This window comes from Salmo salar, chromosome 14 (genome assembly GCF_965601325.2).
Source record: "Salmo salar chromosome 14, fSalSal1, whole genome shotgun sequence".
Lineage (NCBI taxonomy): Eukaryota > Metazoa > Chordata > Actinopteri > Salmoniformes > Salmonidae > Salmo > Salmo salar.
In genome coordinates, this window is record NC_138304.1 from 40922205 (window position 1) to 40947876 (window position 25672).

A 25672-nucleotide genomic window follows, 5' to 3' on the forward strand; every position below is an offset into this window, starting at 1 on the left:
TTCATAATATACTTACGCCATCAGTTATTAAACCTGGGGTATCCCCTTCAGAGCTTGTGTGTTATAAGAAGGTGTTATAATTGCAAGATGATACAAACCTTCACTCAAGGCACCAACAACGGCACGACTCAAGAAGCGAGAAAAACGTTTGCTATGCCTGAGTAGATCGTTTACGCTGAAATTCTGCCTACCAGGTATAAATAAATAGATGTCAGTTTATAATTATTCTCCAAAAAATGTATTTGGTGTCTATATTTCTGGCCACACCCCCTGAGGTGAGGCGCACATGACTGGATGCAGACTTACTCTGCTCCCGTGTCTGATAGGGAGGAAGAGAAGGTCTGGAAGGAGAACGTCTCTCTGAAAACAACGGTAGACACGAGGGCACACATGATAACAGTGCTAAGGAAAATCACCTCTTTTTGGGTGCTGGGGCTGTGTTAGGTTGAAATAGAGAGGGTAAATCTGCACTCCCTGAATGGACAATCATTTTCAACAGATGTCTTAAATGATCAAATAAATCCTGATAACGTTCAGTGAGAGAGTTTACCCCCTTTATAATAACAGCAGCACAGTCCCCAGGACAAATCATTGAGCCACATTCGCTAGCCTAAGCTAACAAGATGGTTAAACAGATCAGTGTCCCACTTCCGATACCACAACAATCACCTAGTGCTTAGGTTTTGACGGGAGTTTTATTTACTTTGTAAATCGCACTGCATAAACACTAAAAAGAGACTGGAATGCAGTATGGTGTCAAAATGACTTCATTTGATCAATGTGCCAACTGATCAAACAATTTCTACACGGTAATACCTGCCAGAAAACATCGGTCTGAATCCTAACTTAACCTGTTAGGGCTAGGGGGCAGTATTGACACGGCTGGATAAAAAAAACATACCCGATTTAATCTGGTTACCACTCCTACCCAGTAACTAGAATATGCATATAATTATTACATATGGATAGAAAACACCCTAAATTTTCCAAAACTGTTTGAATGGTGTCTGTGAGTATAACAGAACTCATTTGGCAGGCAAAACCCTGAGACATTTTCTGACAGGAAGTGGATACCTGATGTGTTGTATTACCTTTAAACCTATGCCATTGAAAAACACAGGGGCTGAGGAATATTTTGGCACTTCCTATTGCTTCCACTAGATGTCACCAGCCTTTACAAAGTGTTTTGAGTCTTCTGGAGGGAGATCTGACCGAACAAGAGCCATGGAACGATGATGGCCCATTAGACACCTGGCGCGCGAGTTCATGTTGGGTACCCTCGTTCCAATACGTTATAAAAGAGTATGCATTCGTCCACCTTGAATATTATTCATGTTCTGGTTAAAAAAGGCCCTAATGATTTATGCTATACAACGTTTGACATGTTTGAACGAACGTAAATATATTTTTTCTCCTCGTTCATGACGAGAAGTCCGGCTGGCTTAGATCATGTGCTAACAAGACGGAGATTTTTGGACATAAATGAGCTTTTTTGAACAAAACTACATTCGTTATGGACCTGTGATACCTGGAAGTGACATCTGATGAAGAGAATCAAAGGTAATGGATTATTTACATAGTATTTTCGATTTTAGATCTCCCCAACATGACGTCTAGTCTGTATCGCAACGCGTATTTTTCTGGGCGCAGTGCTCAGATTATTGCAAAGTGTGATTTCCCAGTAAGGTTATTTTTAAATCTGGCAAGTTGATTGCGTTCAAGAGATGTAAATCTATAATTCTTTAAATGACAATATAATATTTTACCAATGTTTTCTAATTTTAATTATTTAATTTGTGACGCTGACTTGACTGCCGGTTATTGGAGGGAAACGATTTCCTCAACATCAATGCCATAGTAAAACGCTGTTTTTGGATATAAATATTAACTTGATAGAACTAAAAATGCATGCATTGTCTAACATAATGTCCTAGGAGTGTCATCTGATGGAGATTGTAAAAGGTTAGTGCATCATTTTAGCTGGTTTTATGGTTTTGGTGACCCTGTCTTTGAATTGACAAAACATTACACACAACTCTTGTAAATGTACTGTCCTAACATACTCTAAATTTATGCTTTCGCCGTAAAACCTTTTTGAAATCGTAAAACGTGGTTAGATTAAGGAGATGTTTATCTTTCAAAGGGTGTAAAATAGTTGTATGTTTGAAAAATTTGAATTTTGACATTTATTTGGATTCAAATTTGCCGCTCTTGAAATGCACCTGCTGTTGATGGAGTGCACCACGGGTGGCACGCTAGCGTCCCACCTAGCCCATAGAGGTTAAACGAGCGCTTAATGTAAACTTCCAGGTAAATCATGCATTGACGACGTCGACTTGCCTGAACATAGAAGTCCTATACTTGCATCTCAAGAGTGACTGACTGATTTCAGTCATATTAATGTGTCATTGCTACAGACAGAGGGCTGAGTCACCTTGTTCGGGTGCGGGCCTTCGAGTCTTTCTTCTCGTCCTCTGACTTGTCAGCCACAGAGGAGTTCTCGTCATCCTCCTTGTCCTCCCTTTTGATGTCGGCGCCACTGGACGAGTGTGCGGAGCGAGAGAGGCCTGAGGGAAAATGGGGGGATAAGTCAATGCCAAGCACAGTAGATATTTTGATAAAGAGGGAGAGTCAATAATTTTGTCTCTTTTCCTTTCCTGAATGGCAAGCGAGAGGAAAATAAAGAGTGACAAGGAGGAACTAACTGGTGAAGCCCTCAGGCTGGCTGCCAGGCTGGGCTGAGGGAGGGCCATGGTGACCATGCAGACCAGGACCACTAGAGGGCGGACCAGCAGAGTCCTCATGGTGGTTGGACATCTACAGAGCAAAGGAGAAACATGGGATTCGATAGTTACAGTCCTATAGTCTCTTCATAACATAGCTGTTACATGAGTATTTACATGAGGCTGTATAGAACAGCATGACAATAAACAGACAGAATCCTAAACCTTCCATATGGCTAGATATGCCCACTATAGATCTATTCATCCCTCCAGTTCTTACCAGGTTGGGCAGTCTGTTGGCCAGTCCCAGGCCAGCGTTGTTGAAGGCCTGGGCAAGACCTCCTATCCCAGCGCTGAGGAGGCTGTGCATGTCAGTCAGCCCCCCTGGGCCCCCCTGTCCCCCGGCGTGGCGCTGCAGAACGTGGATTGCCTCCTCCAGACGGTCCTCCATTTTGTTTTGCTGTAGAAGAGAAGGTAAAACACCGGGGTAAGTATAACAAACACTGTTTATTCATCAACTTCAACTCATCCAGCTTGCCTCAGATCAAGGTGTTATTTGTCATCTTTTAAGACTGCTACTCGTGTGTGACTGCACACGTGCAGGAGTTGGACATGACATGTAACTCACCAGAGCCTGCAGTCCTCCCTCAAAGTTTGGAGAGGGTGTGGCCTGTCCTGAGCCCCGGGACCACTGAGAGGCAGAACCTACAGAGACCGAGACATTAAGCATCTGGACAAAAACTGTCTGTGAAAATAGTTGGGACAAACCAGAAGAATGGGGCTGTCCATCTACCAGGCAAACAACCATTCGGTTGAAAAGCAGTCAACCATAACTTGTTATCTAGTAACTCTAGACAAGATGTCATCTAATTATGTCAAATTTCATTACAGGTTTTATGGTTGGCCATTTCAGACACCACACTCAAAGCACTGGTGTCAAAGAAGAACCTAATCTGGTGGCTCGATTCCACATTGGACTAACAGTGACATTTGCGCTTCATCTGCCTGTGAGAAAAAGCTATTTGTTGTTGTTTTCCATGTGGCTGTAACCTTACACCACAGGATATGGCCCCCTAAGGACTAAAACAGGTGGGATCCGCTAGGTGAGTTAACTGACGTTTTTGCTCTTACACCTACCCAAACACTTCAATCTCTTCAGCAAAATATCATCTTAGCCTAGTGTTCTGTCACAACCGAATAGAAACTAGCTAGGAATCGGCAGTAGGCTCCAACACACCATATAGGAAATGCTTTGCTAGGTTTCACTAAGGGTTGACCCAATTGTGATCCTCCAAGCTACAGGTGTACTTTCCCTGCCATGTACTGGGGAAGGGCTAGTTACAGGTGTATTTTCCCTGGCCAGTCACCTGCTATGGCCTGGGGAGAGCTAGTTACAGGTGTATTTTCCCTGGCCAGTCACCTGCTGTGGCCTGGGGAGAGCTAGTTGCAGGTGTATTTTCCCTGGCCAGTCACCTGCTATGGCCTGGGGAGAGCTAGTTACAGGTGTATTTTCCCTGGCCAGTCACCTGCTATGGCCTGGGGAGAGCTAGTTACAGGTGTATTTTCCCTGCCCAGTCACCTGCTATGGCCTGGGGAGAGCTAGTTACAGGTGTATTTTCCCTGCCCAGTCACCTGCTATGGCCTGGGGAGAGCTAGTTACAGGTGTATTTTCCCTGGCCAGTCACCTGCTATGGCCTGGGGAGAGCTAGTTACAGGTGTATTTTCCCTGGCCAGTCACCTGCTATGGCCTGGGGAGAACTAGTTACAGGTGTATTTTCCCTGCCCAGTCACCTGCTATGGCCTGGGGAGAGCTAGTTACAGGTGTATTTTCCCTGGCCAGTCACCTGCTGTGGCCTGGGGAGAGCTAGTTACAGGTGTATTTTCCCTGGCCAGTCACCTGCTATGGCCTGGGGAGAGCTAGTTACAGGTGTATTTTCCCTGGCCAGTCACCTGCTATGGCCTGGGGAGAGCTAGTTACAGGTGTATTTTCCCTGGCCAGTCACCTGCTATGGCCTGGGGAGAGCTAGTTACAGGTGTATTTTCCCTGGCCAGTCACCTGCTATGGCCTGGGGAGAGCTAGTTACAGGTGTATTTTCCCTGGCCAGTCACCTGCTATGGCCTGGGGAGAGCTAGTTACAGGTGTATTTTCCCTGGCCAGTCACCTGCTATGGCCTGGGGAGAGCTAGTTACAGGTGTATTTTCCCTGGCCAGTCACCTGCTATGGCCTGGGGAGAGCTAGTTACAGGTGTATTTTCCCTGGCCAGTCACCTGCTATGGCCTGGGGAGAGCTAGTTACAGGTGTATTTTCCCTGGCCAGTCACCTGCTATGGCCTGGGGAGAGCTAGTTACAGGTGTATTTTCCCTGGCCAGTCACCTGCTATGGCCTGGGGAGAGCTAGTTACAGGTGTATTTTCCCTGGCCAGTCACCTGCTATGGCCTGGGGAGAGCTAGTTACAGGTGTATTTTCCCTGGCCAGTCACCTGCTATGGCCTGGGGAGAGCTAGTTACAGGTGTATTTTCCCTGGCCAGTCACCTGCTATGGCCTGGGGAGAGCTAGTTACAGGTGTATTTTCCCTGGCCAGTCACCTGCTATGGCCTGGGGAGAGCTAGTTACAGGTGTATTTTCCCTGGCCAGTCACCTGCTATGGCCTGGGGAGAGCTAGTTACAGGTGTATTTTCCCTGGCCAGTCACCTGCTATGGCCTGGGGAGAGCTAGTTACAGGTGTATTTTCCCTGGCCAGTCACCTGCTATGGCCTGGGGAGAGCTAGTTACAGGTGTATTTTCCCTGGCCAGTCACCTGCTATGGCCTGGGGAGAGCTAGTTACAGGTGTATTTTCCCTGGCCAGTCACCTGCTATGGCCTGGGGAGAGCTAGTTACAGGTGTATTTTCCCTGCCCAGTCACCTGCTATGGCCTGGGGAGAGCTAGTTACAGGTGTATTTTCCCTGGCCAGTCACCTGCTGTGGCCTGGGGAGAGCTAGTTACAGGTGTATTTTCCCTGGCCAGTCACCTGCTATGGCCTGGGGAGAGCTAGTTACAGGTGTATTTTCCCTGGCCAGTCACCTGCTATGGCCTGGGGAGAGCTAGTTACAGGTGTATTTTCCCTGCCCAGTCACCTGCTATGGCCTGGGGAGAGCTAGTTACAGGTGTATTTTCCCTGGCCAGTCACCTGCTATGGCCTGGGGAGAGCTAGTTACAGGTGTATTTTCCCTGCCCAGTCACCTGCTATGGCCTGGGGAGAGCTAGTTACAGGTGTATTTTCCCTGGCCAGTCACCTGCTATGGCCTGGGGAGAGCTAGTTACAGGTGTATTTTCCCTGCCCAGTCACCTGCTATGGCCTGGGGAGAGCCCACTGGAGTAGATGGAGATGAAGGGAAGGTGTTGCTGTTGTGGTCCGAAGGATAAATCTACACAGAAACAAAAACATAATGAAACGGTCATTCAATAGTCAGATCTGTGATACAGAAAACAGTAGAACAGAAACTCAGCCTTCTCTATTATTTGCAGATTGGGTTTTATCTTAGTCTTGGTAGATAAATCAACTTTGTATAATCACTGAAGACTACGCTTGATGTGGTCTGTGCCACTCTACTCACTGATGCCAGGGCTTTGCCGATCTCATCTCCTGAGCTAGGTGGAGCTGTTCCCCGGTTGGCTGGAGGGAACAACAGGGTGGATAGCAAACCATTAGAACTGACATTTTCAATTTAGAGAAAAGGTGGAGGTAAAGGAAGAAACAAAGGAAGTGCCAGAAAGTGAGAGAAAAACAGAGACAGGCAGATAAAAACAGACAGTCTACAGAGTGTCAGTGGTAGACAGTCGTACCCATGATGCTGTCTGTTCCGTTGATGGGGGGTGTGTGGTTGGGGACTCCGTAGCCAGTGGACCCAGGGTGAAAGCTCCCGTTCACCTCGCTGCCGTGCAGGGGGTAGTTCTGGGGTGAGAGTGGCAACGGCTGGCGCTTCTGCACAAAAACAGGCTCAAAGTCATTCTCTGGGCGTTGAGTGAGAGAAATGGTAACGTATTCTATACTACTATATAGAGAACCAGCTAGTGTGTGTTAGTAGTCGCACCAGTCTGTCCTGGGGGTTGATGGCGGTGAAGGGGGCGGGCTGGCCCAGGTGAGGGGAGTTACCCAGCACAGCAGAGTAGCCCGGCTGCCCCATCGGCCCGGCAGAACTCCACGGGTCAGGGGAGGGGTGCAGACCTTCTGTCAGGGAGGAACCAGGAGGAGGGGTGTTAGTGTATAGAGGGAGTGGTGAGAGGGGGGTGGGGGGGGTATAGAGGGGTGTTTGTGTGGAGGGGAGAGGGTGGTGAGAGGGGGGTGGGGGTACAGGGGAAGGGGGGAATAGAAAGAGCGAGAGAGTGAGTACCAGAGGGACAGCAGCCACCAGAAATAAGACAAGGGGTCACATCTGCCTCATGACTTCATCTTACTGTACAGACAGACGACTCACTAGCACTGCCATAAGGTGTTTCAACAGGGAGGATGAGACAATACAGGCAGTAATGGGGCACATACACTGTGGCCAGTTTATTAGGTATACAAGCCTGTTCACGAAAATGGATCGCTCCTACAGACATTGACTAAGGTGACCGTGCTATATAAAGCAGGCACACGGCAGAGGCATTCAGTTACTGTTAGATTGAACGTTAGAATGGGCTAAACAGGGCCTCCAGAGTGTCAAAACGGTCTAAGGCACTGCATCGCAGTGTGAGAGGTGTCACTACAGATCCGGGAACCATCCCGGGCTCTGTCGCAGTTGTTCGTGACCAGGGGACCATGAGGCGATGCAAAATTGTCCCAGCGTTGTCCGGGAAGGGTTTGCCCGGCCGGGTTGTCCTTGTCCCATTGCGCTCTAGCGACTCATGTGGCGGGTCGGGCGCAATGCACGCTGACATGGTCGCCAGGTGTACTGTGTTTCCTCCGACACATTAGTGCGGCTGGCTTCCGGGTTAAGCGGGCAGTGTGTCAAGAAGCAGTGTGGCTTGGCAGGGTCGTGTTTCAGAGGACAAGACTAACTACCAATTGGATATCACAAAATTGGGGCGAAAAAGGGGTAAAAGTCCAACAACAACAACAATTCTTATAATAAAAGAAAAGAATGGGCAAAACAAGTGACTGAGCATGGTATGAGAGTCTGTGCCAGGCCCACTGGTTCCAGCATCTCAGAAACACTCCCATCAGCTAACTACAACAAGAATTGGCTCCAGTGGGAAAGCGATCAACACTGGACAATTGAGGAATGGAAAAACGTTGCCTGGTCCGACGAACCCTGGTTCCTGTTGAGTCATGCAGTCAGGATTTGGCGTAAGCAACATGAGTCCATGGCCCCATCCTGCCTGGTGTCAACGGTACAGGCTGGTGGTGTAATGGTGTGGAGTCCATGGACCCATCCTGCCTGGTGTCAACGGTACAGGCTGGTGGTGTAATGGTGTGGAGTCCATGGACCCATCCTGCCTGGTGTCAACGGTACAGGCTGGTGGTGTAATGGTGTGGAGTCCATGGCCCCATCCTGCCTGGTGTCAACGGTACAGGCTGGTGGTGTAATGGTGTGGAGTCCATGGACCCATCCTGCCTGGTGTCAACGGTACAGGCTGGTGGTGTAATGGTGTGGAGTCCATGGACCCATCCTGCCTGGTGTCAACGGTACAGGCTGGTGGTGTAATGGTGTGGAGTCCATGGCCCCATCCTGCCTGGTGTCAACGGTACAGGCTGGTGGTGTAATGGTGTGGAGTCCATGGACCCATCCTGCCTGGTGTCAACGGTACAGGCTGGTGGTGTAATGGTGTGGAGTCCATGGCCCCATCCTGCCTGGTGTCAACGGTACAGGCTGGTGGTGTAATGGTGTGGAGTCCATGGCCCCATCCTGCCTGGTGTCAACGGTACAGGCTGGTGGTGTAATGGTGTGGAGTCCATGGCCCCATCCTGCCTGGTGCCAACGGTACAGGCTGGTGGTGTAATGGTGTGGAGTCCATGGACCTATCCTGCCTGGTGTCAACGGTACAGGCTGGTGGTGTAATGGTGTGGAGTCCATGGACCCATCCTGCCTGGTGTCAACGGTACAGGCTGGTGGTGTAATGGTGTGGAGTCCATGGACCCATCCTGCCTGGTGTCAACGGTACAGGCTGGTGGTGTAATGGTGTGGAGTCCATGGACCCATCCTGCCTGGTGTCTACGGTACAGGCTGGTGGTGTAATGGTGTGGAGTCCATGGACCCATCCTGCCTGGTGTCTACGGTACAGGCTGGTGGTGTAATGGTGTGGAGTCCATGGACCCATCCTGCCTGGTGTCTACGGTACAGGCTGGTGGTGTAATGGTGTGGAGTCCATGGACCCATCCTGCCTGGTGTCTACGGTACAGGCTGGTGGTGTAATGGTGTGGAGTCCATGGACCCATCCTGCCTGGTGTCAACGGTACAGGCTGGTGGTGTAATGGTGTGGAGTCCATGGACCCATCCTGCCTGGTGTCTACGGTACAGGCTGGTGGTGTAATGGTGTGGAGTCCATGGACCCATCCTGCCTGGTGTCTACGGTACAGGCTGGTGGTGTAATGGTGTTGGGAATGTTTTCCTGGAACACGTTAGGTCCCTTGATACCAATTGACCAACTTTTCCATTCCCCATAGAATTCAGGCTGTTCTGGATGCAAAGGAGAGTCTGACCTGGTACTACATGAGTGTACCTAATAACCTGTCCACTGAGTGTATATGACATCATTGGTCAGCTAATACAGTACTTCAATAAATCACCTAAACCAAAATGGCATTTCAGACAACTTTCTCCATGTTTCCGAGGTATCAAAGTGGGTAAACCCATAATGCTAAGTATATTGTGTAGTTTAAGCCCCCAGACATGATCTGGTATACACTACACTAACCTTGCATATAGAAGGAGCCGGGGTAGCCCACATTCCCAGGCTTGGAGGCAGGATACCCTGCACCGTCTCTGTTATAGTCCTCTCCTGAGGCCGACGCATACACCTACAAAACACACACAGTAGGGAGATGGGGGGGAAATCGGACACATTAAAAAAGGTTTCAAGTTAATGTCACAGGCACAAGTACAGTGAAATGCCTTCCTTACCGGTTCTAAACCCAACAATGCATGTAGTACTAAAACAACACGAGAAGTAATTCATATACAGGGTCAGTTTCAATATCATATATACAATGTGCAGGGATCCTGGAGTGATAGAGGTAGATATGTATAAGGGTAAGGTGACAGGGATCCTGGAGTGATAGAGGTAGATATGTATAAGGGTAAGGTGACAGGGATCCTGGAGTGATAGAGGTAGATATGTATAAGGGTAAGGTGACAGGGATCCTGGAGTGATAGAGGTAGATATGTATAAGGGTAAGGTGACAGGGATCCTGGAGTGATAGAGGTAGATATGTATAAGGGTAAGGTGACAGGGATCCTGGAGTGATAGAGGTAGATATGTATAAGGGTAAGGTGACAGGGATCCTGGAGTGATAGAGGTAGATATGTATAAGGGTAAGGTGACAGGGATCCTGGAGTGATAGAGGTAGATATGTATAAGGGTAAGGTGACAGGGATCCTGGAGTGATAGAGGTAGATATGTATAAGGGTAAGGTGACAGGGATCCTGGAGTGATAGAGGTAGATATGTATAAGGGTAAGGTGACAGGGATCCTGGAGTGATAGAGGTAGATATGTATAAGGGTAAGGTGACAGGGATCCTGGAGTGATAGAGGTAGATATGTATAAGGGTAAGGTGACAGGGATCCTGGAGTGATAGAGGTAGATATGTATAAGGGTAAGGTGACAGGGATCCTGGAGTGATAGAGGTAGATATGTATAAGGGTAAGGTGACAGGGATCCTGGAGTGTTAGAGGTAGATATGTATAAGGGTAAGGTGACTAGGCAACAGGATATATGATAAACAGAGTAGCAGCAGTGTCTATGATGATTGCATGCGAGTGAGTGAGTGAATATATATATAGAGCGAGAGAGAGTCAGTATAAATGTGTGTGTGAGCAAATTAAGTGAGTGTGTGTTGGAGTGCCAGTGTGAGTGTGTAGAGTCCTGTGAGTGTGCATAGAGACAAATTTACAAATTAAATACAAGGGTAAACTCAGATAATCTGTGTAGCCATTCTGTTAGCTGTTTAGCAGTCTTATGGCTTCGGGGCTGTTCAGGAGCCTGTTGCTGTCCATGGCTTGGTTGGCTGGAGTCTAACATGGTATTTTCTAATGATTCCCAAGTGATCTGAAATAGCAGACTGTGTGTGGTCAAAACCTTGTATCCTGTCTTGATTAGGCCACCCACACACACACATTGAACACTGCTCAAATGGTTGGTGTCAATTGAGGAGTACATTTTTACTGCTTAATTCAAAATCAACAGCCTCTGTGGCATTTGAGGACACTGGGGCTTTGTCTTTACTATTGAACTAAGCAGTGTGGAAGGTTTTCTTATGGGATGTTCTGTTACTAAGACAACAGATTTTAAACAGACAAGAATTCCACACATACAGTTATAGTAAAGTAGCCTTTAGGTCACATGTTAACTACAGCTAACCTCGGTGTAAACATACTTTTCTAGATTATTTAGCCTATACTCATGAAAGGAACTAGCCTATACAAAGTACAAGATAAGCTGTGTGCTCCTGTACAATCTGCTGGATGTAGGTTCAGTAAACTGCCTTGAACCAATGACAGGGAGGCTGCCATTAACCCAGAACAATAACTGAACTCCTTATGTTCCGTTACCAAGACAACAAATTCATTCTTTACTGGCTCAGAAGGAGCCATAAACCCAAAGTTTCTTCTCTGTGATCTCAGGGTCTTACAGCTAGGTTTGAGATGTATACGGTGTGTCTGTGCTAGTGTGTGTGTGTGTGTGTGTGTGTGTGTGCATGACACACATTATCAAGTTGGGTCTGGTTAACACACATGACCCAGCCTTCTCTCTGGCTTACAGAGCATCACACAGAATTGATAGTTGTCTCTGGCATGTCACTAAAGAGGTGAAGGTCCTGAGGTTGTGAACTAGCAGACGCCACAGAATCAGCCCAATTCTGGCAGGCATGAGATAATAAAACTATGGCCCAGACGACTCAGTTCCTACACAGTGAAGTTGTTTCTCTAATTTGATTAAACAGAGAGAGGAAGAGAGGAATAGAGGGTGAGAGGAAGAGAGGAAGAGGAATGGAGAGATGCACTCCTAATTACTGTGCCATCTGCCCATTCCTGGACTGCAGCCAACTCTACAGGCAGCTGGGATAGAGGGATGGGGGAGGGAGAAAAAGAGTGAGATGGAGGAAAAGAGAGCGGGGGAGGGTGAGAGAGAAACAGAAAGGAGGGTGGGAGCAAGTAGAACTCACAAGAGGGAGATGGAGAGAAAAGAGAGGGAGCGAAGGAAAAAGAGGGAAGGTGAACAGTCGACACGGTATAGAGGAGGTTTAGTGAAGTCATCAAGCCTCATTCTTTACCTTAAGCAATGGACGGGTGAGAATGCTGGGCTGGAAGGAATGCATGCACATCTATAAAATAAATGGCCTACAAATAAAACCCACTATAAATACAGAAGTCTAAATAAATGAATGGGGCTCCGTTTATTTTTTCACCTCGTTGGCAATGCAAAAGCACACAGCTGTGGGGCTGGAGGCCCTCTCTCTCTCTGCCAGTTTGGCTGCCGTTCTAAAATCCGGGGTTATAGTCTGGGGATTGGTGTGCGTCCACATTACACACACTGACAATGAGGGCTGGGAGGCAGTTTAGGGATGGGGGATGCAGAACATGTGTGTGTAAGGGAGTGGGTGGGGTGAATGTTTTAGATGAGGGAGCATTCCTGAGAGTGAGTGGGGAAAGGTTTGAATATGGTTGGGTGACACGGTTTCTTGCGTAGGTGGGCTCATTTTGGGTTGGAAGGGGCAAAAGGTCTGAAACAGGTTTGTGTTCTTCAGGGACAATAGGCATACTAAGGTGTGGCAGTCTGGTACGGAGGTGGTAATGGGGGGGGGGGGGGGGGGGAGTACTTACTGAAGAGGGCAGGCCAGGGGGAACTTTCCTGATCTTTTTTGGCTGGCCATCTGAGGAGACACACACAGTGAGTACATAGATGAAACAACAGAGTTATGAATGCAGTGTTAACAGTTCGGCATATCGATGAATGGGTTCATTCATGCTGTCCATTAGGTAAGCTCTGTGCTGGTAGGAATATCTGTCTTTATGGGCCCTTATAAATGGCTTAATCAAAAGGAATCTTATCCAACCAGTGTGTTTATGCAACGGTGTCACCCGACCCTCCTCCCATTGAACCCCTGGCTGGTTTAGCAGAAGTGAGATCTCTCTGGTTGTTATTTTAAACATCAGTAGGAGAAGTGAGGGTAATCACAGTCCTACATATACACCAGAATAAAGAGCAACTCCTTCACATAGTAATAGTGGAGTGGATATGGTCGTGAATTCCATGTGATTTTATAAGGATGTAATTGTAATTCAACTGCAGTAAGCAGTAGAAATAGAACTGGAAGCTAATTAAAAAAAGCCCCTCCAATATGACCAGAAGGAAACACCATGGAACACTGCTTTACATTGGAATGTGTGCTCCATCTTCCTTGCATTCTATGGGATAATATTCAGGGGTTTCTGTCCTTACCCATGCTCTCCTGGGTGGATCTCCTGCGAGGATTGAACTGGGAGGGGTAGAACTGGGAGCCTGACTTCAGACCCGAGGGGGACAGGGCATCAGGACTGGGCATGGGCATCTCACTGGGCATAAAGCCCGGCTACACAGGAAGAGAGAAGACCAGGTCAGTCACACAAATACTGCTAGAGACAGTAATGTTGAGAGAGGACGAGGGGTGGAGGAGAGGGGACGAGGACACAAGGGGAGCAGGAGAGAGGATGAGAAGGACGAGGGGAGCAGATGCACAATAAAAATTACTCAGCGGAAGTAACCACAGCTACAGATGGGAGAACTAGTCACAAGAGGGAAAAACCAAGTTGGAGAGAAGCGACTGATTTTACCTGTGCTCCAAAAGAAGAGTAGGGTCCTCGCTCAGCTTTGCCTGTAAAAACAGATAGAGGGACAATCAGGGCAGGACATGGTAAAAACCTTTAAAGGCCGTTTCACTCATCTCCAGCACATTAACAACCAATCTGACCTGTTCCCCTTTCTCCAGTTGGGCGCCCCTTATCTGCCACCTGCCCGCCGTGTGAGGTGCTCTATATGAAGGGTTGTATTTATGACTTTAGACAGGAGCAAAACAACTTGGCTCGTTATAGAGGGTCCGGGGGTAATTAAAGCCTAACCCCCATCTCTGCTCTCCTGACAGATCATCTGATAGACACTTAAACATGCTATAGGCCACACTAATCCCTTGGGAGAGGTTTGTTTGTGCTTGGGTGCTCCTAAACCCCTCAACCCCACCCTAACCCCCCCCCCCAACACATTGTCATGATGGGGATGTCCAATCAGCTGAGCTTAATTAAATGGAAGGCCAGGGAGAGAACCTTTTCCAGATAGATCTAAAACATAGGCCAGGATGGAGGAAATACACTGCTCAAAAAAATAAAGGGAACACTAAAATAACACATCCTAGATCTGAATGAATGAAATAATCTTATTAAATACTTTTTTCCTTACATAGTTGAATGTGCTGACAACAAAATCACACAAAAATAAATCAATGGAAATCCAATTTATCAACCCATGGAGGTCTGGATTTGGAGTCACAATCAAAATTAAAGTGGAAAACCACACTACGGGCTGATCCAACTTTGATGTAATGTCCTTAAAACAAGTCAAAATGAGGCTCAGTAGTGTGTGTGGCCTCCACGTGCCTGTATGACCTCCCTACAATGCCTGGGCATGCTCCTGATGAGGTGGCGGATGGTCTCCTGAGGGATCTCCTCCCAGACCTGGACTAAAGCATCCGCCAACTCCTGGACAATCTGTGGTGCAACGTGGCGTTGGTGGATGGAGCGAGACATGATGTCCCAGATGTGCTCAATTGGATTCAGGTCTGGGGAACGGACGGGCCAGTCCATAGCATCAATGCCTTCCTCTTGCAGGAACTGCTGACACACTCCAGCCACATGAGGTCTAGCATTGTCTTGCATTAGGAGGAACCCAGGGCCAACCGCACCAGCATATGGTCTCACAAGGGGTCTGAGGATCTCATCTCGGTACCTAATGGCAGTCAGGCTACCTCTGGCGAGCACATGGAGGGCTGTGCGGCCCCCCAAAGAAATGCCACCCCACACCACGACTGACCCACCGCCAAACCGGTCATGCTGGGGGATGTTGCAGGCAGCAGAACGTTCTCCACGGCGTCTCCAGACTGTCACGTCTGTCACATGTGCTCAGTGTGAACCTGCCTTCATCTGTGAAGCGCACAGGGCGCCAGTAGCGAATTTGTCAATCTTGGTCTTCTCTGGCAAATGCCAAACGTCCTGCACGGTGTTGGGCTGTAAGCACAACCCCCACCTGTGGATGTCGGGCCCTCATACCACCCTCATGGAGTCTGTTTCTGACCGTTTGAGCAGACACATTCACATTTGTGGCCTGCTGGAGGTCATTTTGCAGGGCTCTGGCAGTGCTCCTCCTGCTCCTCTTTGTACAAAGGCGGAGGTAGCGGTCCTGCTGCTGGGTTGTTGCCCTCCTACGGCCTCCTCCACATCTCCTGATGTACTGGCCTGTCTCCTGGTAGCGCCTCCATGCTCTGGACACTACGCTGACATACACAGCAAACCTTCTTGCCACAGCTCGCATTGATGTGCCATCCTGGATGAGCTGCACTACCTGAGCCACTTGTGTGGATTGTAGACTCCGTCTCATGCTACCACTAGAGTGAAAGCACCGCCAGCATTCAAAAGTGACCAAAACATCAGCCAGGAAGCATAGGAACTGAGAAGTGGTCTGTGGTCACCACCTGCAGAACCACTCCTTTATTGGGGGTGTCTAGCTAATTGCCTATAATTTTCACCTGTTGTCTATTCCATTTGCACAACAGCATGTGAAATGTATTGTCAATCAGTGTTGCTTCCTAAGTGGACAGTTTGATTTCACAGAAGTGTGATTGACTTGGAGCTACATTGTGTTGTTTAAGTGTTCCCTTTATTTTTTTGAGCAGTGTATGTTCAGATCTCCTTACCCACAATTCCTGAGCCGAACATAGGGGTGGAAGCCAGGCATTCATGCTCATTGTAATGAGTTCCTTCACCATAACCCTGGAGGGAAGAAGAGAAAGAAACAGACAAAGAGAGCGATGAAGAATTCAAATCAAATGCTGCGTCTTAAAAAAGATTCAACATGACATCTACAAGCAAAATGCACTGTGCCTGTGAGCTCTTTGGACCAATCTGTTACGTCCAGATAAGACTAGTCATATGGATTCACAATATATCCACGGTGGACGATATGAGCGATATGGATTCGCAATATATCCACGGTGGACGATATGAGCGATATGGATTCGCAATATATCCACGGTGGACGATATGAGCGATATGGATTCGCAATATATCCACGGTGGACGATATGAGCGATATGGATTCGCAATATATCCACGGTGGACGATATGAGCGATATGGATTCGCAATATATCCACGGTGGACGATATGAGCGATATGGCGCATCCCGGTGGCGGGCGAGGATCGCATACTCCACGGTGGACGATATGAGCGATATGGATTCGCAATATATCCACGGTGGACGATATGAGCGATATGGATTCGCAATATATCCACGGTGGACGATATGAGCGATATGGATTCGCAATATCTCCACGGTGGACGATATGAGCGATATGGATTCGCAATATCTCCACGGTGGACGATATGAGCGATATGGATTCGCAATATCTCCACGGTGGACGATATGAGCGATATGGATTCGCAATATCTCCACGGTGGACGATATGAGCGATATGGATTCGCAATATCTCCACGGTGGACGATATGAGCGATATGGCGATTCCCGGGGCGTGGCGAATGGATCGTCCACGGTGGACGATATGAGCGATATGGATTCGTAATATCCACGGTGGACGATATGAGCGATATGGATTCGTAATATCCACGGTGGACGATATGAGCGATATGGATTCGTAATATCCACGGTGGACGATATGAGCGATATGGATTCGTAATATCCACGGTGGACGATATGAGCGATATGGATTCGTAATATCCACGGTGTAAGAACATGTCCATGTTGATACACTACATGACAAAAAGTTTGTGTGGACACCTGCTTGTCGAACATCTCATTCCAAAATCATGGGCATTAACATGGAGTTGGTCTCACATTTACGGCTATAGAAGCCCCCACTCTTCTAGGAAGGCTTTTAACTAGATGTTGGAACATTGCTGTGATGACTTGCTTCCATTCAGCCACAAGAGCATTAGTGAAGTTGGGCAATTAGGCCTGGCTAGCAGTTGGTGTTTCAATTCATCCCAAAGGTGTTCGATGGGGTTGAGGTCAGGGCTCAGTGCAGTCCAGTCAAGTTCTTCCACACCGATCGACACAAACCATTTTTGTATAGACCTCGCTTTGTGCATGGGGACAATGTCATGCTAAAACAGGAAAGGGCATGCCCCAAACTGTCGCCACAAAGTTGGAAGCACAGAATCGTCTAGAATGTCATTGTATGCTGTAGGGTTAAGATTTCCCTTCACTGGAACTAAGGGGACTAGTCCGAACCATGAAAAACAGCCCCAGACCATTATTCCTCCTCCACCAAACTTTACAGTTGGCATTATGCATTGGGGCAGGTAGCGTTCTCCTGGCATCCGCCAAACTCAGACTGCCAGATGGTGAAGCGTGATTCATCACTCCAGAGAACGCGTTTTCACGGCTCCACAGTCCAATGGCGGCGAGCTTTACACCACTCCAGCCGACGCTTGGCATTGCACATGGTGAACTTAGGCTTGTGTTTCGGCTGCTCGGCCATGGAAACTAATTTCATGAAGCTCCAGACGAACAATCATTGTGCTGACGTTGCTTCCAGAGGCAGTTTGGAACTCGGTAGTGAGTGTTGCAATGTGCTTCAGCACTCGGCGGTCCCATTCTGTGAGCTTGTGGCCTACCACTTCGCAGCTGAGCCATTGTTGCTCCTAGATGTTTTCACTTCACAATAACAGCAATTACAGTTGACCAGGGCAACTCTAGCAGGGCAGAAATTTGATCAACTGACTTCTTGGAAAGGTGGCATCCTATGACGGTGACATGTTGAAAGTTTGAGCTCATCAGTAAGGCCATCCTACTGTCCATGTTTGTCTATGGAGATTGCATGGCGGTGTGCTCGATTTTATACACCCGTCAGCAATGGGTGTGGCTGAAATAGCCGAATCCACTCATTTGAAGGGGTGTCCACATACAATTGCACTATGTATATATACACAAAAGTGTAGTGTGCAGTGTTCCCTTACCCGTCCCTGGTTGAAGGAAGGGCTGTTCTGTTCTCCAGATGCCCAGGGGGTAGAACCGCTTCGCTCATCCATACCTAGAACATGGAACAAAGGGTTAGACCTGAGAGGGAAAAAAGGACCAACTAAAGACTTAATCTAAATAACCCCTAGTCCCCCCACCCAAGTATTGATAGGTTTGAGTGGGTTGGAAATGTGTGCAGAATATGCCAAGGTGGAGCATTACCATAACCTCAATACCTATCCAATCTTTTCAGAGCCACACTAGTACCTAGAAGATAGAGGCTGGAGGGTGGTCTGTTCAGGCACTGCTGCTTCCGAACTGCCTGGGAGTGCTCCAAATAACCTTTGGCTGAGCACTGCTACTTCAGCTGCCAGTGTCCGCTCTGCCACTAACATGCTGACGCGGGTTGATTTTGTCCACCCACACCAGACACGATCAGGACACGCAGGTTGAAATATCAAAAATTAACTCAGAACCAACTATATTAATTTGGGGACAGGTCAAAAAAAAAAAAAATATTTATGGCAACATTTATGGCAATTTAGCTAGCTAGCTTGCTGTTGCTAGCTAATTTGTCCTGGGATATAAACATTGTGCTGTTATTTTACCTGAAATGCACAATGTCCTCTACACCGACAAAAGGGTAAACAGAGTTTGTTTCTAGTAATCGCTCCTCCTTCAGGCTTCTTCTTTAGACTTTATATGGGGGCTGGCAACCAACTTTAATTTAAGGCGCATTACCACTACCAACTGGACTGGAGTGTGGACCTCAGTTAATCTTTCAATCATCCACGTGGGTATATGCTCCTAAAAACCAATGAGGAGATGGGAAAGGTGGGACTTGCAGTGCGTCAAGCGTCACAAACAGAACCAAGTTCTATTTTAGCGCCTGGCTACGCAGACACGTGTGAGCAGTGTGGGTGCAATGATTGAAAAACATGTTAACTCAGCAAAAAAAAGAAACGTCCCTTTTTCAGGACCCGGTCTTTCAAAGATAATTCGTAAAAATCCATATAACTTCACAGATCTTCATTGTAAAGGGATTCAAAACTGTTTCCCATGCTTATTCAATGAACCATAAACAATTAATGAACATGCACCTGTGGAACGGTCATTAAGACTAACAGCTTACAGACGGTCGGCAATTAAGGTCACAGTTATGAAAACTTAGGACACTGAAAAGAGGCCTTTCAACTGACTCTGAAAAACACCAAATGGAAGATGCCCAGATTCCCTGCTCATCAGTGTGAAGATGAGGCCTGTTGTAAGGCAGGTCCTCACCAAACATCACCGGCAACAACGTCGCCTATGGGCACAAACCCACCGTCGCTGGACCAGACAGGACTGGCAAAAAGTGCTCTTCACTGACGAGGCACGGTTTTGTCTCACCAGGGGTGATGGTCGGATTCGCGTTTATCGTCGAAGGAATGAGTGTTACACCGAGGCCTATACTCTGGAGTGGGATCAATTTGGAGGAGGAGGGTCCATCATGGTCTGGGGAGGTGTGTCACAGCATCATCTGACTGAGCTTGTTGTCATTGCAGGCCATCTCAACGCTGTGCGCTACAGGGAAGACATCCTCCTCCCTCATGTGGTACCCTTCCTGCAGGCTCATCCTGACATGACCCTCCGGCATGACAATGCCACCAGCCATACTGCTCGTTCTGTGCGTGATTTCCTGCAAGACAGGAATGTCAGTGTTCTGCCATGGCCAGCAAAGAGCCCAGATCTCATTCATATTGAGCACGTCTAGGACCTATTGGATCGGCGGGTGAGGGCCATTCCCCCCAGAAATGTCCGGGAACTTGCAGGTGCCTTGGTGGAAGAGTGGGGCAACATCTCACAGCAAGAACTGGCAAATCTGGTGCAGTCCATGAGGAAGAAATGTACTGCAGTACTTAATGCAGCTGGTGGCCACACCAGATACTGACTGTTACTTTTGACCCCCCCTTTGTTCAAGGACACATTATTCAATTTCTGTTAGTCACATGTCTGTGGAACTTGTTCAGTTTGTCTCAGTTGTTGAATCTTATGTTCATACAAATATTTACACATGTTAAGTTTGCTGAAAATAAAACGCAGTTGACAGTGAGAGGACGTTTATTTTTTTGCTGAGTTTGTGTGTACAATACATTTATTTTGCGACGGGAGCAGTGTGGTCAACATGTTAGTGTGGCTAAGAGCTGTAGGAAGTTTGAATAATTAACACCAAGCATGAGGCTCCTACAATCATCCGCAAAATTTGTCATTCTCCCACTTCACTCCTTTACATTTTTCCATGGCAACGCAGTAGCAGTTAATATCCCCATCCCCTTACACCCTCTTTGCATGACAACAGACTAAGGGCTACACATTAACAGAAGGGACACAAGTCATGTAGTCCCTGGTCAAATGATTAGCATTGAAAAAGGGGAAAGTAGGGAGAGTGTTTTAAAGATTGGTGAAGCAGCAATTCTCTCCCTCCAACCTCCTCTCTTACCACTACCCAGCATCTCTGGGGGGAAGCTGTGGCTTAATTGTGGGCTGATCTGCATAATAGTGCATATTAATGAGGCTTTGCTCTATGAATATTCATATTTTTTAGTTTTGTTGTCTAATTAAAAAAACAGAGAGGCGGAGGCGAGCGGGTAGGAAGAAGACGATCAGCCATCGAGGAGAATGATGGTCCAGAGTGGAGCGAGCTGCTACATCACCGTGACAACTGATCTATAGGAGAGATGCCAGCGGAATGGCAGATGGAGGAGACGAGGGGCTTGTTGCCTCGACGTGATGTCACTCTCCATGTCAATCAGTAGTGAGGAAATGTACACAGCAGAGACATAGAACAGCACACATAAGGACCAGTCCCTTCCTCTGCTGAAAATGACAAGTGTTTCTCCTAGTCATTTCCCAGGGGGATAGCAAAGGCGCCAGCTGAACGGATAGTTCACCAGGGACCTCACGATATCACCAAACGCAGGTGCCAATACGATATGTATTATGATTCTATATGTAGTGTGATTCAATACTGTGATTTTATTGAAATTTGATGTTCCAAACATATTTCTCACCACATGTCTGCTGCAGAGGGACAAGAGAACCATGAGAAAACCAGTTTTGATCAGTCATTGAAATAAAAGTGCTGAAAACATATTGGCTCCCTGTTTAAAAAGATGAACAACAAGCTATGAATGAAAAACACTGAAGTTTTGTTGCAGGTACAGCCAACTAGCACAAAATATTGCGATATTGTCAAAGCGATACGATCAAATATAATATCCCGATATGCAACTATCAATCCACCCCCCCATCACTGAGTACAAAACATTAACACCTGCTCTTTCCATGTTTGACTGACCAGGTGAATCCAAGTCAAACCTATGCTCCCTTATTGATGTCACTTATTAAATCCACTTCAATCAGTGTAGATGAAGGGGGGGAAAACAGGTTAAAGGATTTTTAGGCTTCGAGACAATTGTGACATGGATTGTGTGTGTGCCATTCAGAGGTGGAATGGGAAAAACAAAATAATTAAGTGCCTTTGAACAGGGTATGGTAGTAGGTGCCAGGCGCACTGGTTTGTGTCAAGAACAGCAACGCTGCTGGGTTTTTCATGCTCAACAGTTTCCCGAGGGCATCAAGAATGGTCCACAACCCAAAGGACATCCACCAACTTGACAACTGTGGGAAGCATTGGAGTCAACATGGGCCAGCATCCCTGTGGAACGCTTGACACCTTGTGGAGTCCATGCCCTGATAAATTGAGGCTGTTCTGAGGGCAAAAGGGGGCGGTGCAACTCAATATTATGAAGGTGTTCCAAATGTTTGGTATTCACCCACATTTAAATGTAATCTACGGACTCAGTGATCCAATAATATATTACTTTTTAAACTTTGCGACAGCTTAGCATTTGTATCTTTTGGCATGTGCTAAACAGCTAGCCTAAAATCACCTTCTGACTACTTTTACAGACCACAGTCTAGATATCCACAAGATGCGTTAAACTTCAGGTTAACCATCTCCATAACCCTGTCGAGGGCTGCAAAGACAAACATTATGAGGACGTCCTGGTCTGGTCTCCTCCTCCTGCTAAACCAGGCCGGACCTCAGATGCCATCTTCACAAGCCACACAATCCACATTCCCCTCAAGTCAACACTATGAATGGGCGCCTAAAATGGAGTCATCTAAAGAATGTGGAAGACTTAGCATTGCCGCTGGGGTAGGAAATGAACACGGTGGGTATCCCTTAATGCTCTTTAGGAAGACTGACAGGTGCAAATGAGGGGAGATCCAGATCTGAACTGACACCATGGGGATAATGGAGAGCTCTGCAGGTACCTAGAACCCCTGGCCCCGGGCTATTCACAGATTCTCCTGGGGAGGGAAGGGTGGACAGGAAGTAAGGAGGGAATGGAGAGGAGAGGGGGTTTGGAATGCATTGAAGGAAGTGCTCTCCTAGACCTTCTGGGTTAAGTTGTAAGTAGCATCACAACTCTTATTGCAAGGTATTTTTATGGTTGTCCAGGGATTGAACTGTATTAAAAAAAAAGGTATGGAAGGAAAGTTCATTTGAACCAGGGAGATAAATATGAAGACTGTTTCACACCACACAAATGACTCACATTGAGAGGGAGAGCACAAGTGAGCAACTCTGAAGTAAAACATCAAAATAGCTTTCATGCATATTCATTACGAATTCACATTTTTTTATTCCACATTTTCCTTCTAATTAACAGAGCTGCTGATTAGTAGATGAAGGAGAGAATAAGTGACAGACTCGTCTAAGTAGAATCCTCTGTATTGCTCAAACTTCAAATGGCTTCCTCCTACAAGTCGTTTCCATGACAGCCTGATATAAGACACTACTACAACAGAGAAAACAGAGCTCCTGTCCACAAATCCCTGGTTTCACACATCCATAGAAATCGTTAGAAGAAAGGACCCCGTATTGAACTTCACATTTTAACTCTATGGACTCATTTAAAGTATGACAAATAAACCAATAATCGTGACAGCGGTTTGTCTACTATGTTGCAGAGCCATTGCTGACTAGAACAACCCTAACATACGTGAGGCAAGGACTTTACACCTTAACCGCTTTTATGGGGTTTGCTGGCGGGGAAACTTGTGTGCATGCGTGCGTACGTACGTCAGTGAATGTCTCAGAGAGCGAGAGGGTTGAGTCAGGACAGACACGTTCACTTTAGCGAGCCTTCCCTTTAAACCCGGGTCTTGCCACCCCTTTAAGAGACTGAGGCTGGTCTATAATTAACACAGGAAGAGATAGTGGAAACGGAGCAGTCAGTCTGAGTCACTGGCTCTGAGGCTACAGGACTAAAACACAGGGAACATGCAGACACATGTACACACTTACTGGCGTACTGTCTGTCTACACTTTCTTCTTTCTCCTGTATGACAGAAATGTGAGTCACCCAGACAAGGCAAAATGACTAATAAGTATTAAGGAGCGCGATTGTGATTCAAGGAATGTCTAGAATGGAAATGCAACAGTATGGTGTGTGATGCGTTTGAAATGATTCATAAGAGCCGGTGTTAAGATGCCGAGAGGACAATATTAAACACCAATTGACATTACAAACTTCAACATGATTAGGCATGCTACTTTCATATTGAAGATATTTTTGAAATCATTGAAGTTAGAAGCTACAAGCATTAGGCTAAATCCTTCAGAAAATGCTGACCTTAGTAGCAGGCTCAACGCAACTGGAGCGCCTCTTTATATTCTGGACAATGTATGTTATGTTTAAAGCTCTGTGGTTTGAGCAGTCTGACATAGTATGCCTCTAGACCACACAAGGAATCCAATTCGTATGCAAATCTGATCGAGTTACTAAATGACCAATTCCATTTCCATTCACATGAAGGAAGCTTCCTAAAGAACAGAAAGTTCATGCAAAACACACTCTGCTCTTCTGCATTTAGCCAAAGCCAGGGTTTATAAATACCAGTTCAGATTCTCAGTTTCTGGTTGCCAGTAAATGAAACTTGGTTGGAAGTTAGGTGGCACCTCAAGGGAATCGCACATACCCACCTAATGTCAGAGAGAACCAGGGATGCATGACAACAGCTCCTACGGGTAGAAGTCTGTCCTTGACACAGATCAATGATCAGTTTACCCCTCCCCCAAAACAGACCTTAGACCAGTATCAGGGTAAATTCATCCTAATCCATGAGTCCTTGACAATAAATGGCAGCCATTTTACACCCGACAGGGATGAGCCTGAGCACCAGAGAAAAACAGCCATTTTACACCCGACAGGGATGAGCCTGAGCACCAGAGAAAAACAGCCATTTTACACCCGACAGGGATGAGCCTGAGCACCAGAGAAAAACAGCCATTTTACACCCGACAGGGATGAGCCTGAGCACCAGAGAAAAACAGCCATTTTACACCCGACAGGGATGAGCCTGAGCACCAGAGAAAAACAGCCATTTTACACCCGACAGGGATGAGCCTGAGCACCAGAGAAAAACAGCCATTTTACACCCGACAGGGATGAGCCTGAGCACCAGAGAAAAACAGCTCATCTAAATCAAAATCTATATAAAAAGGCAAAGCAGAGAAGATACTAACTAATGGTACCAAGGAGAAGGTATGGCAGAGAGATCCAGAACCTTCCCTCAGAAAGCCTCATCATTCTCATTGTGAAAATATGGGTGGGGTGAGGGGGCTGGGGGGTTCCTGGGTGAAATCATACACTGGGCCACATATGTTGCCTGCCTATCCAGTTCTCTCTCAGCGGCCAAGACCCTTTGTCTGGGCCTCTAATGAGCATTGTGGAGACCTGGGCTGAGGGCTGCAAAACAATGCCAGGAGCAGCCGTTGGATTGAGAACAGTAAGGACCTTTTGTAAACGTGCACCTTTTGTTGCTACAAAAGAAGATCTAAGTGGCACTCAAGCTGTAGTTTGGGTCCCTGGCCTCAACCCTGCCCGTCCTTTTCATCTTATTTCTTCTACTTCAATATCCTGTTTCTTTTCAGTTAGGAGCTGAAAGGACCTACAGCAACGGTTCAGAGGAGAGCGAATGAAGGTGGTGGAGGAGAGAGGATGAGGGCAAGTGATTGGGCGAAAAAGGGTTGAAGGTGGTTTGAGACCGAGAGAGGACAGTAGTTGGATGTGGAGCATGGTTCTTGTGTTGATCTTTGGATGGTTGTCAACAAGAGGATATGGGGCCTATCGAGGGATGGTGGTTGATTGGAGGTGAGGAGGAGCAAAGAAACACAGAAATAGTTTTTCTTCCACAGGGTGAGAGGTGGGGGGAGAATAGGGTCATTTCCAATCACCCCTCCGGTCTTTACACCCTCAGTAGAGCATGATGGAGAGGCAGCAGCTGAGAAGGTGAGGGAGGGGACACCTGGAAGGGGGTGGCTGGGTCAGTCTGTTTTAACTAGCTTCTTTCCCTCATTAACTTTCCTTTATGATCAATGATCTAGCAGGACAAGACAGGTGGAAGCAATATGGTGGAATGCTATCCAATCCTTTGAACCCTCACTGGTAATGAAGGACAGCATGCCATTTTAGCATATTTGGAGTATTGATAC

General features: G+C 47.1%; 1 protein-coding gene across 6 annotated transcripts in view; it reads right to left on the reverse strand.

The window, feature by feature from the left end:
* tcf3a (transcription factor 3a) overlaps positions 1-25672 on the reverse strand; it is a 44161-nt gene that overhangs the window by 9725 nt on the left and 8764 nt on the right. For 3 of the 6 annotated variants that reach the window (XM_014140978.3, XM_014140976.3, XM_014140977.3), the window contains exons 4-18: positions 18126-18199; positions 15848-15923; positions 13719-13759; positions 13348-13477; positions 12729-12778; positions 9603-9705; positions 6797-6933; positions 6549-6687; positions 6320-6378; positions 6052-6130; positions 3352-3428; positions 3004-3183; positions 2706-2817; positions 2435-2567; positions 307-360 (exon numbers count right to left, since the gene is read on the reverse strand). In XM_014140978.3, coding sequence (XP_013996453.2) covers positions 307-360; positions 2435-2567; positions 2706-2817; positions 3004-3183; positions 3352-3428; positions 6052-6130; positions 6320-6378; positions 6549-6687; positions 6797-6933; positions 9603-9705; positions 12729-12778; positions 13348-13477; positions 13719-13759; positions 15848-15923; positions 18126-18199 — 1444 coding nt within the window. The remainder of the gene's footprint in view (positions 1-306; positions 361-2434; positions 2568-2705; positions 2818-3003; positions 3184-3351; positions 3429-6051; positions 6131-6319; positions 6379-6548; positions 6688-6796; positions 6934-9602; positions 9706-12728; positions 12779-13347; positions 13478-13718; positions 13760-15847; positions 15924-18125; positions 18200-25672) is intronic. The other 3 variants (XM_014140982.3, XM_014140979.3, XM_014140981.3) reach the window with 1 other exon arrangement.